General features: G+C 46.8%; 1 protein-coding gene across 3 annotated transcripts in view; it reads right to left on the bottom strand.

Annotated features, from left to right (window-relative positions):
* The window catches only part of OTOP1 (otopetrin 1), a 71,400-nt gene that overhangs the window by 35,433 nt on the left and 16,415 nt on the right, over positions 1-19,552 (bottom strand). For all 3 annotated transcript variants that reach the window (XM_070948297.1, XM_070948295.1, XM_070948296.1), the window contains exons 2-3: positions 18,659-18,795; positions 3,663-3,721 (exon numbers count right to left, since the gene is read on the bottom strand). In XM_070948297.1, the coding sequence (XP_070804398.1) occupies positions 3,663-3,721; positions 18,659-18,795 (196 nt within the window). The remainder of the gene's footprint in view (positions 1-3,662; positions 3,722-18,658; positions 18,796-19,552) is intronic.

Genomic DNA, 19,552 nt, shown 5'->3' with positions numbered 1-19,552 from the left:
ACCTCAGGTTTGACCCTCCCTAGTTTCTTTTAGGATAAAGAGGAATCCATTCAGAGTTGCATGATTCAGTTACAGTAACCCTATAATAAAAATAGTTTCAGTATTCATGACTTTGTGTTCACCTTTGGTCTACCTTGAAGGGCTGACATCACTGTTTGGCAACAGCACTGAACACATTTAACACTATACAGAGCAGGTCTATATTGATTCTCCAAACCAACAAATAATCTTTTTTAAAAAATACCTCGGCCATTTATTTATTTATTTATTTTATTTTATTTTTATTTATTTATTTTATTTTATTTATTTTGTCGCATTTCTATGCCGCCCAACTCCCAAGGGACTCTGGGCGGCTATATATTTTATTTTATTATTTTATTTGTTTTATTTTACTTATTTTCATGATTATATGGTTACCTATCTCATACAATAACCCTAAGTGGCTGACAACTGTCCATAAATCATAGTTAAAAACAAAGGTACCTCCACTCCAATATGGCATCAGACCATACATCCCCACAGCTCAACTCCCACCCTAGCTTTATGTTTCTTCACAGCCCTCCAGAAGACTAAAAGGGGCGGGGTCCCCCTGATTTCAAGTGAGGCGGGCTGTTCCAAAGGGCTGGGGCAGCCACTAGAAAGGTGCTCCACCAAGGTCCTACCAGATGACAACAATTAAGGAAGGGGACCTAGAGCACATCCACTCTGTCTAACCTAGTAGGATAGGGCAGGTATTCTCAAGGGAGTGGTGAACCCACAAAGGTTCCATGTAGGGTTTTAAAGGTGATACAGTACATAGAGCCTTGAATTACATCTAGGTAGCAAAAGGAAGCCAGTGCATACCAATAGTGCATACTGACATACCAATAGTGTTACTCAGGGCATCCAAAACTAATAGTTGCAGCTCCTGGATGTCTTCAAGCCCCATTTACAGCATTGCAGTAATCCAAGCAGTAGGTAATAGGTGATTGTGTGCAAGGCCTCGAGATCCAGGAATGAGCTCAGTTGGTACACATTTGTGCAAAGACTCTCTTGGCCACAGCCACCATCTGCTCTTCTAGCAGGAGCCTGCACCTCCAAATTGTGCCCCAGATGTTACTGTCAGATCTGCCATCTTCAGCTTAACATTTTGGTGGCATCTGCCATAAATTGTTAGAGGGGGAGGGGGAGAGGAAATAGGCAATTGGCATGTAGACAGTAGAGATGAACCAAGGGGGAGGGGATGACAGGTTTGACAGAAGCCAGAGGTGTGAAAACCAGCCTGTTCCATTCTTCAAGGCCACAGAGCCACAGAAAGGAATGTGAACTGCACCAAGTGGCACCAAACATTTAAGCAGTCCCCAAACATCTATGTGACACACCATTGGATGAAGACAAACTGGCCCTAGGTGGGAGGGCCAGGGAGAAGGAGAAATTCTGTAACAGTATGCGTGGGAATTTTTGTTCTAGCCTGCTTTCACTGCAACCATTAATCCTTAATAAAAGAATCTATCACTTCTATTAGGTGGAGTCAGTGGTGGGATTCAACTAATTTAACAACCGGTTCTTCCTAATGACTGGGTGGGTAGGCGTGGGTGAGTGGGTCATGTGACTGAGTGGACGTGGCCAACTCGACATCACTCACAGCAAGGTGGGGTGGTGCAGGCAGGCTGAAGTGGCGGTGGAGATGGCCAGAGCCTTAGTGCAGAAGCGAAGCACCCTTGTGCTTACTTTTGTGCAGCAACAGCAGAGAGAAGCAGCTGATTGTCCAGTGCCTCATCTCTTGCTGGGTCTCGCTGCCTGACAGTCAGGGTTTTAAAAAAGATTTTTGCAGCAGGAAATGGCAGGCGGCTACTTCTGACCTTCATTGGTGCACCTGGGCACAACTCTGCCCCGAGACACTGGCCTGCTGCCTCCTCAGTGCTGGCCCAAACAGCCTGCCGCCTCCTCCTGATTGCTGGCCTGAATGGCCTGTCACCAACGCCTCCTCCTCATTGCCAGCCTGAATGGCATGCCGCCTCCTCCTCCTCATTGCCTGCCCAAATGGCCACTTTTGAGCTGGCGACAGCATCAGCAATGGCGGTGGTGGCAGGCCATTCAGGCCAGCAATCAGGAGGTGGCAGTGGCAGACCGGCAATGAGGCTGCAGCAGCAGGTCATTCAGGCTGGCAATGAGGCAGTGGCAGCAGGCTGTTCGGGCTGGCAATGAGGAGGCAGCGGCGGCAGCAGGCCAGTGTCTCATGGCAGAGAGCAGGTCACTTCCTCTGCCCAGCTGCACCAATAAAGGCTGGAAGTAGCAGCGGGACACGAGGGCTGCCTTGAGTGCAAATGTACTGTGGCAAAGGCTGTTGCTGCTCAAAGGCTCACCAGGCAGGGAGCTGGGCCACATGGGAGGCAGCAGAGAATGGTGAAGGAAGGCTTACCAGGCAGGCAGGGAGCTGGGCTGCATGGGAGGTCAGGGCGAAGGCAGGCAAGTGGGCTGGGCCAGGTGGGCCATGTGGTCGAGGCTAGCGAGTGAGGATGCCAGAGAGCAGCAGCAGACATGCCACTCTAGGCACTGGCCAAGGTGGGCAAGGTGAGATAAGGAGTGGCTGGGACTCCTGGGTGGGGCGGGACCAGCCAGTGGTGGGATTAGCTGGTTCTCCAAACTGCACAAAAAGTCAACTGGTATGCCTGAACCAGTGCAAACTGGCTGAATCTCACCTCTGGATGGAGTTGAGTGTCTCTCTTTCCTAGGGACCCACAGTAGTTGGGGCACACCTGACAGTTACCCCATCCAGAGTTAGAGATATCAATTCTCCTGATATTGGAGGTGAGGGCAGGGGGGACTAAGTTGCAGCTGGTTTCTCCCCATCCAGACTCTCACAACCTCCAAACACTGAACCAGGATCTGAACAGGAGCATCTGCCCACACAGGGTACTGATGTATAATTAGCTATCATTAGCATATTGATGATAGTTAACCACTCCCCACTTCATATAGATATTAAATAAGAGGAGAGGCAAACTTAAGTTCTGAGGCACCCCAAATAACAGGGGCCTAGAGAGATGGACCTCTCCTCCCCCACCAACATTGACTGCCATGGAGAAAGAAGAACCATAGCAGAACAGTGTCCTCCCATGCCTATCCTCAAGGCTGGTCCAGCAAAATGGTTGATGATATCAAAAGCAGCTGAGAGATCCAGAAGAGCCAGGGTTAACACACCACTCACATCTCAAGTTTTTTTTTTTTTTTTAAATTTGATTTACATGCCGCCCTTCTCCAGAGACTCAGGGCAGCTTACAATGCGTTAAGCAATAGCCTTCATACTTTTGTATATTTATACAAAGTCAGCTTATTGCCCCCACAAACTGGGTCCTCAAGTTCTCCAAAGATCATCCACAAGTGCAATCAATGCTGTCTCAATACTTAGCCTGAATCCTGACTGAAAGGGGAACTCATTATGGCTCATTAGGGCTTATAGGTGGAGAAAAATAATTTAGGACTAGCAGTAAACTAGGAGACATGACATTTTTTACAACCATACTTATGAAAAATTACAATTAATATTGACATCAAACCATTATTTCTATTGTTTGATTGCAATAAATGGTTATACTCATAATTTCTTAGGTTTATTGATATGTTTTAATTAAACATTAAAACATTTTATTACCTCCCTCCCTGCACAGTATTCACTTTACCTCTCCAGTGTTTTGAAGGACTGGATAACATCCTTTGCGTGGCACCATAAAAAATATACCTGAAAGCAAATGTGAATAAATTATAATGGGTCCCATGGAAAAAGTAGCAATTAATCATATATAAAAACAATTAAAAGAATCTAGAAAAATGTGCAAGACATTTTCTTCATTTTCTCAATTCACAATCCCTATTCACAATTACCATGATTGGTAATTACCATTACAGATACCTAATATCTGATCAGACTTACTTTGAGTCTTCATCCAATGGTGCTCCAGCGTTCTTTCTACTACTGACCCATTTCCCAATTAGTTAACTATTCCTATTTTAAACATGAGAATATTTTTTTCAATACCAGTTATAGGGAAATAGATGCCCAATTAGTCTGTGGTTTTAATAAAAACAATTGGAAAAATCACCCAACAACCTTTCTAAATATATACCAAATTTGATTCAGTGCCCCTATCTTCTAATGCATTCTAATCAATGCAGTGTAAGGAATTAAATCATTTTTTAGTTATGAGGTTTGTTATTTCAAAACACTGGAAAGATAAAAGTAGATTTTAATTGGATCAATAATAGTTAAGAGTTTGTGAAACTACTTTGTTTGAACACTGAGTTTTTCTTTTGTCAGCTTGGGCTTTAAAAGCATCTCTAGCCTCATTCAGGGCTAGTCTCACTACTGGCCAGGTGTTTTGTAGTTGTATCCACTCCTTAAGGGAGGGTATGGTTGGTTCCTCTACTGATAATTCTGGCATTGGGATGAAGTCCTGGCCAGTGGCAACTCGAAATAGAGTGAACCCAGTGCTAGAGTGCACAGAGTTATTATAGGCAAGTTCTGCAAAAGGCAGGAGGTCAGTCCAGTTATCTTGTTGATAGTTAATAAAGCATCTTAAATATTGTTCCAGAACTGAGTTCAGTCTCTCTGTCGATCCATTAGTTTGAGGATGATGACTAGAACTTAGGCACTGGCTGGTTCCGAGAAAATCCAAAAAGGCCTTCCAAAACTTTGAAGTGAATTGGACCCCCCAATCAGATATTAGCCTTTGTGGGGCCCCATATAGTCAATAGATGCTGCAGGAACAGTTTGGCAAGTGCCTTAGCAGCGGGGATTTTTTGGAAGGGAACGAAGTGGGCTTGCTTGGAAATAAGGCCTGTTACGATCTAGGTAACAGTATTCCCCCCACTTTCAGGTAACTTTACAATAAAATCCATAGAGATCTCTCTCCAAGGTGTTGAAGGCTCAACTACTGTCTGTAAAAGACCGTGGTTTTTTCCTTGTCTCCTCTTCGCTGCTGCACAGATAGGGCAACTGGCTACATACCTTTCAATGTCTTTCTTAAGAGATGGCCACCAGAATTGCCTTTTCATAAGGTGTAGGGTTTTCACAAAACTGAAGCGACCAGCCACTTTGGAGTTGTGGCATGTTTGCATGAGAGGAATTCTCTGACTAGCTGGGACGTATAATTTCCTACCCAAGCTAAGTCATCTTTAATTAAATAGGTGTATTTATGGGCTAGGAAACAGTCATCAGTTTCTAGGGCTTTTTTAAATGTCTGAGCATTGTCCGTTAGTGGGTCTTGTTTAGCTTGCACCCTGGTCATCACTTTGGCTGCCAGTTGAGAGGTTGGGAGTAGGGGTTTGAACACTTCAGGTTTCCCGCTATTAAACTGAGGCTTTCTGAATAGTGCGTCTGCTAAAACGGTTTTTCCCCCAGGGAAGTATTTTAGGTTAAAATTGAAACGTTTGAAGTATTGAGCCCAGCAAACTTGTTTTGGGGAGAGTTTTCGTGTGGTTTTTAGGGCCTCAAGGTTTTTATGATCAGTCCAGACTTCAAAAGGGATTTTATTCCCCTTTAGGAAATGCCTCCAAGTAATGAGAGCCCACCATACTACAAAAGCCTCCTTCTCCCAGATAGCCCATCTCTGTTCAGTGTTGGTTAGTTTTTAGATGTGTATGCACAGGGCTGCAGTTGGCCCTGCTCGTTTTCTTGGAGTAAAATGGCTCCGACTGCTATGTCACTATGCCTGTATGATGAATGGCTGTTCTGGATCTGGGTGTTTTAGAACTGGTTCAGCTGAGAACAATTGTTTCAGTCTATCGAATGCTGACTGGCATTCCATGGTCCAGTTTATGGGCTGTTTTGGTTTGTTCCCCCCTTGTTTCCAGTAGGTTGGGAGCACAATTTGTGCAAACACTGGGATAAATTGCTGGTAAAAATTTGCAAATCCCAGGAAGCATTGTAGTTGTTTGCAGGTGCAGGGGGAGCCCAGTTGATCACTGCTTGCACTTTCCATGGGTCCATTTCCACGCCCACGTGGGAAATCCTATATCCTAGGTAGTCAATTCTATCTTTGTGGAATTCACATTTGGAAAGTTTTGCATAACGTTTCACAGCACAGAGTTTGTTTAGGACCGCTTGGACAAGCTTTACGTGCTTGGCTTGAGTCTCAGTGTATATTAAAATGTCATCTAAGTACACCAGAACCCGTTTGTATAAGTATATACACCTCATGTATTAGTTGCATAAACATGGCAGGGGTGCTTTGTAATCCAAATGGGAGCACTTTGAATTGATAACACCCCAAAGGAGTGTTAAAAGCTGTTTTTCATTTGTCTCCTTCCCTAATCTTGATTTGGTAGTAATCCTCTCTTAAAGTCCAGTTTTGAAAAAAAAAAATTCCTTTGGAGAGGTGGGCTAACTTGTCTTTCATGAGAGGGAACATATTCTTCATGTTCACAGTGTTTATATTTCTATAATCCACACAAAGGCACAAAGACCCATCTTTCTTCTCAGAATAGCACTGGGGTGGCAATTTTTGGTCATGTGGGTTCAATGAAACCTCTTGCCAGGTTTTTATCTATGAAGGCTCTCAACTCCTTGAGTTCCCTGGGGGACATGCTATACATTTTTAGTTTTGGTAGTTTGCCCCTGGGAGGATCTCGATAGCACAGTCTGTGGAACCGGTGGGGGGGAGCTCATCAGAGTCTTCTTTGCTGAACACCTCAGCTAGGTCCTTGTACTCCCTGGGGATACCCTGGTTTGGCACAGCCTTTCTCACCATTGCTGCTTCTTTGTTTCGGTCTCCCCCCAGTTCCTCCCTTCGGCCATTGGGTCCAGTCACTCCCCATTGAAATCTTAGAGTCCCCTGCTTCCAGTTCACTCTGGGGTTCCATTCCTCAACCAGGTGAGCCCTAGAAGTAGCAGCCATTCCATTCTGGGTGCCACAATGAAAGTGAGTCTCATCATGAGTCCCCATTGCTACGTCCAGAGGTTCTGTGGCAAAAATGTCTGGTTCCCCCCGAGACTGACCCATCTAACTGGCAGAACGCAATGGGAATTTTTAGCTTCCCCAAGTGTATGCCCAATTTTCCCACCAGGGTTGGGTTAATCAAACACTGGGTGCACCCTGAATCCAAGAGGGCTGATATTTTCATTCTTTTCCCCTGACTGGAGACAAATAGTCTTAGGGGCAGGATGAGTGGCTCAATTGGTTCGCTTACCAGCAGGTCGTCTTCAGTGTTCAGGACAAGCCCGATTTCTACCCAGGTGATGCCGGAGTTCCTCCCAATTTTGTGAGGGGGCAAAACACTTCTCAGTGCAGTGTCTTTTCCTCGGGGGGGGGGTTGTTTTTGCAGGCTTTCCTCTGGACAGGAGTTCTGGCTTTCAAGCAGGAGTTTTTGAATGACACTCAGCTGCATGGTGCCCCTCCTTCCCGCATTTGAAGCAGGCAGATGATCTCAGTGCCAGGGGGTTTTGCAGCTTGAATTGCTCCCTTGGGTGGGGATCTCTTCCAGGCTCTTCCCTCTCAGTACAGGTTTCTGGCCATGTCAATCTCCACTTCTTTGGCCAGGAGGTACCAGTCATGCAGGTGGTCGGGGGTCAGGCAGGTATGGTAGAGGTTGTCATTCAGGCCATCTTTTAACCAGCTCACTGGGATGTCTTCTGGCCAGTCCACTCTGTAGGTGAGGTCTCAGAACTCTTCAGTGTATTCAGCCACTGGGCAGGGCTATTGTTTCACAGTTCTGATACAATCGCGAGCTTTGCGATCTGCCAAGAGGTCTTCAAATTGGCAGCAGAGAGCCTTCATAAATCAGTCGAAATTCCACAGTTCGGGGCGTCTGCATTGTGGAGGGTCACCATCCAATGGGCAGCTAACCCTTCCAGGGCCAGGGTGATGACTCAGACCTGAGCACCCTGGGTCTGGAAATCCCTCCCATACTCCTGCATGTACATGAGGAAATGTGCCAGGAAAAACCCCAGTTGCTGTGGGTTGCCATCGAACTTCACTCCTGGGGGCGTCTTCCATTCCAGTTGCGGCACTCTGGGCTGGCCAGACAATTGCAGGGGCTGGTGCTGCGTGGCGTGGTTTCACTTGGATGGCTGTTGCCCCACCCACTGCACCTCCTTGGCCTCCTGCTGCTGGATCTGGAGCGGCAGTCCTGGCCCCATTGGCTGCTGCTGCTGCCTCGCTCCCTCTCTGATGTCAATCTAATTCCCCCATTTCTGAGATTTTCAAAAGCCTCCATCATGAACCGCATAACATTTCTCTTGAGGTGGTCATCTCTGGCCAGTTCTTTGATCAGCTCTTCCTGGTCAGACAGGGCTTCCAGCTCTCATTTCCAGCCTGGTTTTCGACTGCCCCAGGTGAGGGTGACTCCTCAGGTTCTTCTGTCCCAGTTACCTTTCTTCCCTACTCCGATCAACCTGGGCTTCATGGGGGCCTCCAAAATGGCTTCAATGTCTTCGATGGGGCAGAAGGAACTGGCTTCTGGCTGGCTGCTGGTGGTGGTGGTCTCACCCCAGCATTCTCCCTCTCCTTGCTCGCTGCTTTGCTCGGACATTTTATGCAGGGTCCCCTCTTTAGAGCGAGTTTGCTTCTCCAGGTTGACCACTTTTGCAGACCCTGCTTTATGTAAGGTTCTGCCTCTCCTTCTTGTTCAAGAAAGCATGGACTCTCAAAATTTTAGCATTTCAAAAGGAAACTTTTATTGAAAGGAAATGAATGCAAGACAATGCAAAGCAGGGTTGGAGTTCCCCCCAGGCAATTCCATTAGGATAAAGTGGTTAGAAACCCCTCCCCTCAGTTTGATGGTGAATGAGCCAATCCACAGGTGCGAAGATGTTGTGGAAATGGTCGTCCTGAGTAAGAGAAAAGGAGTAGTTCCCATGTGCTTCTTCTGTAAGGCTTCCAAACTGAGCGAAAAAAGATGGCCCTCTCCCCTTATACATTCCCCAAGATAAATCAAAGCAAAGGGCAGAATAGGTGACAGGGTAAAAGTTATAAACTAGGGAATTACAGGATACATAGGTAACAGGATGAGAGCAAGAAGTGAGTAAAAGAATCCGGGGTTCCCTCCCCACTTGAATGGCAGTATCACGATAGGGATCTGACACCTGCATTATATTTTTATTGTTTGTCACCCAGAATTCCAATGGTAGATGGCAGCTACATAAATGTGTTAAATAAATACATAATTGTTTCCTTTAATTGACTGCCTTTCCATATAATACAAAAAAAATTAGAGACAAAAATTGAAAAGGAGGCATCAATGGTAAATCTAGACAAGAACATGAAGGACAAAGCTATTTCTATGATAATAAAAAACCAAATTTGCTAAAGCAGTTGTCTTTCCAGAAGTAAAGGCTAGAGCAGCGAAAGAGAGAAAGAAAACAGAAATAAATGATGGATTATTTATTTATTTATTTTTATTTATTTATTAGATTTTTATACCGCCCCCTCTCCCGAAGGACTCGGGGCGGTGAACAGCCAAAATTAAAAAACATACAATATAAACATTAAAATACGTTTAAAACAGAATTAAATCCAAAATGGCTCCCCAATTTAAAACGCCTTACCCATGCCCCTATAAATAAGACGAATTTAAAATTTAAAAATTTAAAATTTCCACATTTAAAAAGGGGGAAGATTTAGGCCAGGCCAGCTTGATAAAATAGAAAAGTCTTAAGCGCGTGGCGGAAGGTGCGCAGATCCGGGATCCTACGTATCTCTGGGGGGAGCTCGTTCCAAATCGTAGGTCCCCCCACAGAGAAGGCTCTCCCCCTAGGGGCCGACAGCCGACATTGTTTGGCCGACGGCACCCGGAGGAGCCCCTCTCTATGGGAGCGTACTGGCCGGTGGGAGGCTATTGGTGGTAGCAGGCGGTCCCGTAAATAACCAGGTCCTAAGCCATGGAGCGCTTTAAAGGTGATAACCAGAACCTTGAAGCGCACTCAGAAGACCACCAGGAGCCAGTGCAGCTTGCGCAGGAGAGGTGTTACATGGGAACTCCATGTCGCTCCCATCACCACCCGCGCGGCCGCACTCTGCGCCAGTTGGAGCCTCCGAATTCACCTCAAGGGGAGCCCCATGTAGAGAGTGTTGCAGTAGTCCAGACAAGAAGTAACGAGGGCATGAGTGACTGTGTTTAGGGAGTCCCGATCTAGATAGGGACGCAACTGGCGGATCAGGCGAACCTGATGAAAAATCCTCCCGGACACGGCCGTCACATGCTCTTCTAACGACAGCCGTGAATCCAGGAGGACACCCAGGTTGCGAGCCCTATCCGTGGGGGCCAATGATTCGCCCCCAATAGTCAGCGATGGCACTAGCTGACTATATCGGGACGTCGGAAACCACAGCCACTCGGTCTTGGATGGGTTGAGCCTGAGAGAAAGGAGGAGAACCACCTTAGTACGGTGCCTCCCACCCCCAACTCTTTCAACCGGTGCAGCATGATACCATGGTCGATGGTATCAAAAGCCGCTGAGAGATCTAACAGGACCAGGACAGAGGAGCAGCCCCTGTCCCGAGCCCTCCAGAGATCATCAACCAACGCGACCAATGCCGTTTCCATGCTGTACCCAGGCCTGAAACCCGACTGGAACGGATCCAGATACGACGCTTCATCCAGGTACTGGGGAAGCTGTCCCGCAACCACACTCTCAACAACCTTCGCCACAAAACGAAGGTTGGAGACTGGACGATAATTAGCCAATATTGCCGGGTCCAGGGAAGGCTTCTTGAGGAGGGGCCTCACCACCGCCTCCTTAAGGGCGGCAGGGAAGACACCCTTATTTATTTATTTATTTATTTATTTATTTATTTATTTATTTATTTATTTAATTTATTAAATTTTTATACCGCCCCCTCTCCTGAAGGACTCGGGGCGGTGAACAGCCAGAATTAAAAACTCACAATACAAATATTAAAATATATTAAAACAAAATTAAATTATCTTAGGCTTCTCCAATTTAAAACCCCGTTACCCATAAAATTCACCCAATTAAAATTTTAACCCAGCCCGGCTTGCTGAAATAAAAAAGTCTTCAGGGCCCGGCGGAAGGTCCGGAGGTCCGGGATTAGTCGTATCCCTGGGGGTAGCTCATTCCAGAGGGCGGGTGCCCCCACAGAGAAGGCTCTTCCCCGGGGGGTCGCCAGCCGACATTGCCTGACAGACGGCACCCTGAGGAGACCCTCTCTGTGGGAGCATGTTGGCCGGTGGGAGGTTATCGGAGGCAGAAGGTGGTCTCGTAAGTAACTGGGTCCTAAGCCATGGAGCGCTTTGAAGATGAGAACCAACACCTTGAAGCGCACTCGGAAGACCACTGGAAGCCAATGCAGCTCGCGCAGGAGAGGTGTCACGTGGGAGTGCCATGTCGCCCCCATAAGTACCCGCGCGGCCGCATTCTGCACCAGTTGGAGCCTCCGAGTGCTCCTCAAGGGGAGCCCCATGTAGAGAGCGTTACAGTAGTCGAGGCGGGAAGTAACGAGGGCATGAGTGACCGTGCATAGGGAGTCCCGATCCAGAAAGGGGCGCAACTGGCGTATCAGGCGAACCTGATAGAAAGCCCCCCTGGCCACGGCCGTCAAATGCTCTTCTAAAGACAGCCGTGCGTCCAGGAGGACACCCAAGTTACGCGCCCTCTCTGTGGGGGCCAATGTCTCGCCCCCAATAGTCAGCGATGGCACCAGCTGACTATATCGGGACGCCGGCAGCCACAGCCACTCAGTCTTGGAGGGATTGAGTCGGAGCCTGTTCCTCCCCATCCAGACCCGCACCGCGGGTCTGGATGGGCATCACTTCAAGGGCATCGTTGGGGTGGTCTGGGGTGGAGATGTACAGCTGGGTGTCATCAACGTACAGATGGCACTGCACCCCAAAACCACGGATGATCTCGCCCAGCGGCTTCACATAAATGTTGAACAGGAGAGGCGAGAGGACCGACCCTTGTGGCACCCCACAAACCAAGTGCCTTGAGGTCGACCTCTGCCCTCCAGCCAACACAGACTGCGACCGGTCAGAGAGATAGGAGGAGAACCACCGTAAAACAGTGCCTCCCACTCCTAACCCCTCCAACCGGCGCAGCATGATACCATGGTCGATGGTATCAAAAGCCGCTGAGAGGTCTAATAGGACCAGAACAGAGGAACAACCTCTGTCCCGAGCCCTCCAGAGATCATCAACCAACGCGACCAATGCCGTTTCCGTGCTGTACCCGGGCCTGAAGCCGGACTGGAACGGATCTAGATAGACGGTTTCATCCAGGTACTGCGGGAGTTGTCGCGCAACCACACTCTCAACAACCTTCGCCAAGAAGCGAAGGTTGGAAACTGGACGATAATTTGCTAAAACAGCTGGGTCCAGAGAGGGCTTCTTGAGGAGGGGCCTCACCACCGCCTCTTTCAAGGCGGGAGGCAAGAACCCCTCACTCAAGGAAGCATTTATAATCCTCTGGAGCCAGCCTCGTGTAACCTCCCGGGTAGCCAGCACCAACCAGGAGGGACACGGGTCCAATAAACATGTGGTTGCGTTCAACCTCCCCAGCATCCTGTCCACGTCCTCGGGAGTCACAGGATCAAACTCATCCCAGATAACCGTCTCAAGACAGACCTCGGACAACCCGCCTGTACCTACCCAGTCAGAGTCCAAGCCTTCCCGAATTTGAGCAACTTTATCGTGCAGATAATGCGCAAAATCCTCAGCACGACCTTGCAAGGGGTCTTCCCGCGCTCCCAGATGGAGAAGGGAGCGAGTCACCCTAAACAAGGCAGCTGGGCGATTTTCTGCCGACGCGATAAGAGCGGAAAAGTAATTACACTTCGCCGCCTTTATCGCCACTAAGTAGGTCTTGATATAAGACCTCACTAGTGTACGATCAGATTCGGAGCGACTGGCCCTCCAACTACTCTCTAGGCGTCTTTTCCGGCGTTTCATCCCCCTCAGCTCCTCGGAGAACCAAGGAGCTCGACAGATTCGGCGCCGGGTCAGAGGCCGCAAAGGCACAACCCGATCTAAAGCACCAGCGGCCGCCCTATCCCAGGCGGCCACCAGGTCTTCTGTCGAGTCGCGCGCCAGAGTCTCAGGAAATGGCCCAAGCTCCATCCGGAACCTATCAGGATCCATCAGGCGCCTGGGGCGGAACCACCTGACCGGTTCCGCCTCCCTGCGGTGGGGCATAGCGGTCAGGAAGTCACGTCTAAGGAGAGAATGGTCTGACCATGACAAGGGTTCAATAACTATATCCCCTGTATCTAAGCCATTCAACCACTGACCAGAGACGAAAACCAAGTCCAGCGTGTTTCCTCCTATGTGAGTGGGGCCCTGAATTAACTGGGTCAGGTCCATGGCCGTCATGGAAGCCATGAACTCCCGAGCCACCCCAGATGCTTCACCGATGGACGGCAGGTTGAAATCCCCCATGACTAAAAGACTGGGGGTATCAACCACCACCCCGGCTATAACATTGAGGAGCTCGGGCAGGGTCGCTGCCACGCAGCAAGGAGCCAGGTACGTAACCAGCAGGCCCATCTGCCTCCCATGGCCCCATGACCCCCAATCTACCCAGAATCCTGTCCACGTCATCTGGGGTCACAGGATCAAACTCATCCCAGATAACAGTCTCAAGACCTGCCTCCCTCACTCTCGCTGGATCTACCCAGTCAGAGTCCAGACCTTCCCGAATCTGAGTGATTTTGTCATACAGATACTGAACAAAGTCCTCGGCTCTTCCCTCCAAGGGGTCCTCCCGCGCTTCCTGGTGGAGCAGGGAGCAGGTCACCCTAAACAGGGCGGCCGGGCGATTATCTGATGACGCAATAAGAGCAGCAAAATGCATACATTTTGCTGCTTTTATCGCCACTAGGTAAGTCCTAATATGGGATCTTACCAGTGTCCGGTCCGATTCAAAAAGACTAGCTCTCCAACTACTCTCTAGGCGTCTTTTCTGGCGCTTCATCTCCCTCAGCTCCTTGGTAAACCAAGGAGCCAGACGAGATCCGCGCCGGGTCAGAGGCCGCAAAGGCACGACTAGTACATAATTAGTAAGTACATAATTAGTAAGAATATCATAGACTGCAAGAAAAACAAACCAATCAAAGTCATTGTCAGGCTGACCTCCCCATCACTTGTGCTGCTGCCTACCACAATACTGAGAGGGAGGACAATGGGGGGGGTGGGGAGAAAGGGAGACTGTTGTAAAGGGGGTGAGGTGATGGAGACCAGCATGGAGGGGAAGTCTGGGATACTTTTCTTCCTGTCACAAGAATGCTGGATTGTGCCTCTATTTTAGAAATTATTGATGAATGCTCTTTTGTGAGTGTCTGCATATTTTCTTTTAAGAGGAGGTTATGAAAGTTCAGGTCCAGAGAGGCTTCATTGGAGTGGACTAGGGTAAATAATAGGGCTTTGCTCTTGGTTGTTTTCTTCTGACATGTTACCATTGGTCTTGATCTTGAGATATGTATGTATGGGTTGTTTTTTATGGAAGCTGTTTGTTCCCTATTGTATTCAATTTGGGTGTATCGGTTTTCTTTGTTATGTTCATATATGGGGGGTCATCATTTTTTTAGAAGTTTGCTCCCTATTATGTTTTATTTTGGTGTGGTCTTCTTGTTTAGGTTGGGATTTCTTGCTTTGTGCATTGAGTTTCAGAGTGACTGGAGTTGGCTCTATACCCTTTTTCTTCTACTAATTCAAGTATCCCTTCCCCGGCGTTGGCTGTGGGTATCATCGCCTCCCCCTGCAGTGGCTGGAGAGGCGGGGGTTGGGTGGGGGTGCTGCGCCACCTGTAGTTGGGCCCGTCGCCCAACCCGCACACCTGCTGCTGAGCCGCTGGCCGAGCCAATGCCTAGGAAGGAGCAGCGGGCGGGACAGCCGGCAGCCGAGCCAGCAAATGCTGCCCCGTGCGCCTGAACCGGCTGGTTGCTCTTGCCCTTCCCCCTGCAGCTGCCACTGCTGCTGCTCTTCTGAGGTGGGGCGGTTGTGCAGGAAGAACACTGGAGACAGTGCAGCGATGCCCACAGCCCAGGGAACCCACGCAGCTGGTGGACTGAGCCAAGAGGGGCATCTCAGCCCTGCTTTGATGGCGGCCATGGGGTTATCTGTGCAAGCAGCCCACCACCAACCCTGCCCTCACTGGCTGCTGGTCTGCCAAAGCCCCGCCAGCCACAGTGCTCGGCCTGCAGCTCCCAGTGGGTAGGAGCCCAGGCAAGGCCACGTGTTCAGAACTTCCCCAGCCAGCAAATGGCGCTGCCAAGGTGGTGGGGCCAAGAGCGGCTGTCTTACCAGGAAATGGGCCGGTACCTGGTAAGAGGCGCGTCGGCCCTCTTGGAAAAAGTAGAGGCGCATGCGTGGGGGGTACATGTATGTGCAGTGCAGGGTGAATGTGCACATGCACAGTGCGGGGAGGTGCTTGTGGGCACGCGCAGTGTGCAGTGGGGGGTGCATGTGCAGGGGAAGCATGGAGGTCTTGTGCACATGCGCAAATGGGGGCGTGCATTATGGCTGCCAGCACGCGCAAGCACAACAGTGCTCACGCACTCGGACTTTTGGCACACAACGCCAAAAAGGTTTGCCATCACTGTACTATATTGTCAGTCTCTATTTCCATAACTTTATTCTTTGTTAAAAAATTAAAAATGTCTAAAAATTAATTTTCCTGTTGTGAAGATTAGTTTACAAGAGTTCTTGGCCTTTTGTTCTGTCTTGAAAAATTCATCACTATCTTCACTGTTTTGAAGTGTCTGTCTCTTTTTCCATGGATTATTTTTTTCTCTTAGCTCGTTAAGAATTTAAATTTTTTTGATGAATTAAAATAAGTAAACTTTTTTCAATTTTTTAATTGAAAAATGTGAGAAAGTTGAAATATTTTTTCAAAAACTGAAGAAATTTAAAATTGAAAGATTAAAAGATTTAAAAATTTGAAAAAAGAATTTAAAATTAAAAATGATATTTGAAAAAAGATTAAAATTTGAACAAGAAATTTAAAAAATGAAAAAAGAAATTAAAAAATTTGAAAAAAGAATTTAAAAAAAGTATTCAGAGATTTTAAAAATTTAAGAATTTAAAAGAGTTCTTGACCCTTTATGAACTAATATGCATTTCTTTTTTGTTGGAAATCTCAGGCTGTTTTCTAGGAGATGCTTTGCTCTTAACCCTCTACTCCCTGCATTGAAAGTTTATCCCTTCCCTCCCTGTCCACAAGTGTTTTGTACTTATCCTTCTCTTCCCTGCTTTATTGCCCTGCGGTTGCCTGACCACTGCCGGGGTTTTCAGGTACAATGTGCTGATGTGGGCATTTTGCTCCATTTAGCTGGTCTGCCGCACTGCACTCAGCTGTTGCTGGTCTGCCACACTGCTCTCAGCCACTGCTGTGGGCGCCACTGCTCAGTTGGTCCTCTGCACTGTTCTCAGCTGCTGGTGCTCTTTTGGTCACTGCTCTGGGTGGTTCACTCCTCTGCCACTTAGCTCTGCACCGCTTCTGCTCAAGGTCTGCCATGCTGCTCACAACTGCTAGTCTGCTGCCACCTAGCTAACCACTGATCAGTCGCCTCCATTTGCACCACACTGCCTTCACTTAGGTGTTGGGCTGGGTCACTGGTCTGCCTCTCCATCTCTCAGCTCAGCTGTCTTTCTTTCTCTCAGATGAACTGCAGGGCCACCTCTCATTTGGGACACTGGGCTGCCTATCAGCTGGGCACCTCTCAATTGGGCCACCAAGATGCCTTTCAGCTGGGCCGTTTCTTCTCACCTCTCACCTCTTTGTTCTAGGAGTTCAAGTTCTCTTTTTGTTCTCTCCTATAGCCCACTTGAAATAGTTCATAATCAACACATGTATTGAAAATGACAGATGAATAAAATTTGGAAAGTAAAACAAAATCTCACCTTAAAAGAAAAAAAAATAGTATCTCAGCTAAGAGTAAAAAAAATGAAGTGTCACCTTGTTAGTATAAAAAAAAGATAGTATATAATATAAAAAGATAATACAAGGTAGTCCACAAAAATCCACAAAATATTTAAAAGTATTTAAAAAGTAAAAAATATTGTAAAAATAAATAGAAGGTAGTCTCAGAGTGAAAAGCATATGCAAGCCAATGGGAGGCTTGAAGCAACACGATTTCGCTGCCCCAAAGTCTTGTCGGCTTGCAAACGCTCTTTGGCCGGATCTGGTGCAGGCCTCACCAAGAACAGAAGCCTAAAGTACTGTAGTGCAAGATCACACGAGATCAGTAGCGCCAGACAGGTACCCCTCCAGTCCCCTGATCAAAGGGAACAGCACTAATTTCTTTTTCTTTTTGCAGAACGTCCCTGTAAAGTGGGGCAGCATGTCAAGTCTGCCCTCCCTGTCACTTGTGCTGTAGGCTATCACAATCCTGAGAGGGAGGGAGATGGGGGGAAGGGGGCCTGTTGTAAAGGCGAAAAGCAGGAGAGACCAGTACAGACAGGAAGCAGAGGTCAATCAGAACCAATCTCATCTGGACCACTTCAAGGACTTTTGTGTGCCCAGGACCTGGGAATGGGCTAAGGATTTGGATCAATGTAGCAATTTGCATGTGGTTTCTTCAGATCTGGCCTTGCTTTTGCTGCATCCAGTTGTCTCTAGTAAAAGAGCCTTGTAACCTTCTGATGGAGTCAGGTGTCTTTCTTTCCTAGAGAGCCAGCTAGGGCAGGGCTGACAGTCCTGAAAAAAACACAGTCTGTTTTTTTCAAGTTATAAGTAGCAATCAGAAATTCACAAACGTCGGGCAGGTAATACCAGAAAGTTTACTTGGCAAAGATTAGAAAAGTAGAGAAAGGAGAAGGTGGAAGGACAGGACACTGGAATGTCCCTGAAATAGCTATGAGATTTTCTCAGGACGGGCCACAAAAAGAGGGCATTTGTCCACAGTCACCAGTCATCCAATCCATTTTGATGACATTTAAATCTACATACTTACATGCATGAACACATATTCTGAATTAAATTATTATTTTAAATTTATTAGCTGCCCAGCTTCAATGGTCTCCTTTAATGCTTTTTTAATGTTCTTTACCTTTATTAATTGTTTTTCTTTTCTAATTGTTACTAATAGTTTTTGTCATTTCTTTCTTTTTTGTCCTGAAAATGATGATGATATCAATGTGACTTTTTATCAAACTGCTTATGTGTGCAACTGTTAGTTATCAGGCTTCCCTACTTTCAAACCTATTTAGTAAGCTAATTATGTAAACTAAGTTATCAAAATTAAAGACCTTCAATGGAACCCAAATAGAAGCTAGATGTTACTATCAAATCAACAAATGTCACTTTTTGTAACTAAATGAGTTACAAAAGTCTCTGAAGAGCGGCGGCATATACATTTAATAAATAAATAATTTAATAAATAAATAAATGGTTTTACAGTCTTTGTAATGACCAGCCACTGGGGATTTTCCTTCTAAAATGAATGGGAGCATGGTTGTTATCTTGTATAATTCTCAGGCTTTTAATGGACTAGCACAGAAAAATATGTATGATTACCAATGCTTTAAGGGAAGTTACTTTTCATTCTATAGGAATTTCCTTGCCAATCCAGTAATTGTGATGCTGTTTTTAATGGACTTTGACCAAATACAGTTAGAGGGGTGAAAAAATCTTGAACCGAGTTAGCTTATTTTAGGCTCTTACACAACAACAATACAATCCTAAAAGAGTTGTATACATCTGAAATAATAAGAGACCAAATGGCTTTACCTGCAAAAGTGTATGAACTGCATGTGCAACTGGAAAAATGCCTTCTGTAATTGATAAGCAACTTGAAAATCCAACAAAGTATCCAATTTTGAAAGAATCCATAATTAAAGTAATGATTGCAAACAAAGTAATTCCACCTGAAACAAATGTTAAACGAAAGTTATACTAAAAGTAAGAACTTTTTCAACTTCATTCACATAAGTTATTCCAGACTTAACAGGCTAACAGCAATATTTCTAATACTGGGTTGTATATGTAGAAGAATAGAATTAGAATTAGAATAGAATAAAATAAATCCAATCCAATCCAATATTCTTTATTGGCCAAGTGTGATTGGACACACAAGAATAAAGAATATTCTTATGTCCTCCATTTCTATTCATTGACATAAACATTTGCTCACCAGGTTAATCGGCTGTACAGATCAATTTAATTTCTCCCTACTGTTCTGTACTCCAACTCCTTTAAAAACATGTTATGTTGTCGACTTCCGATGGCACTGCAGGCGTTGGAAGACGTTCCTTTGGGAGCGCCAGTCCCGGATCATGTTAAAACCGCTAGGACAGGACAAATCAGCTGTCTAGCGGTTTGGATACTTTCCCCTCGGGAAAAGGGGGGGAAGGTGAGCAGTCGGGTGAAGGATGGCTCCCCAAGACCCCCAGGAACAATTCTGGGGCTCAGAATTCTGAAGGGTGAGAGCTCCCTAGAAGCCTGACAGAGCTCCAGATCTGGGACGCTTCTGCTTTAAGCAGAACAAGATGCCGCAACCACCCCTGCAACAATTTCTTTAAAAAATCGATTCAAAAGCAGGCAGAGCAAAGGCAGGAGTGATTATAACCGCAAGTACTAAACTTTAACTCTGATTGAGCATTACTTCCTTCTGAGATCATTAAA

This window comes from Pituophis catenifer, unplaced genomic scaffold (genome assembly GCF_029215685.1).
Source record: "Pituophis catenifer annectens isolate HBS135680 unplaced genomic scaffold, rPitCat1.0.hap2 SCAF_8, whole genome shotgun sequence".
In the NCBI taxonomy this organism is placed as follows: Eukaryota; Metazoa; Chordata; class Lepidosauria; order Squamata; family Colubridae; genus Pituophis; species Pituophis catenifer.
Note: the sequence above shows the minus strand (reverse complement) of the source record. Positions and strands in the feature narration are given on the sequence as shown.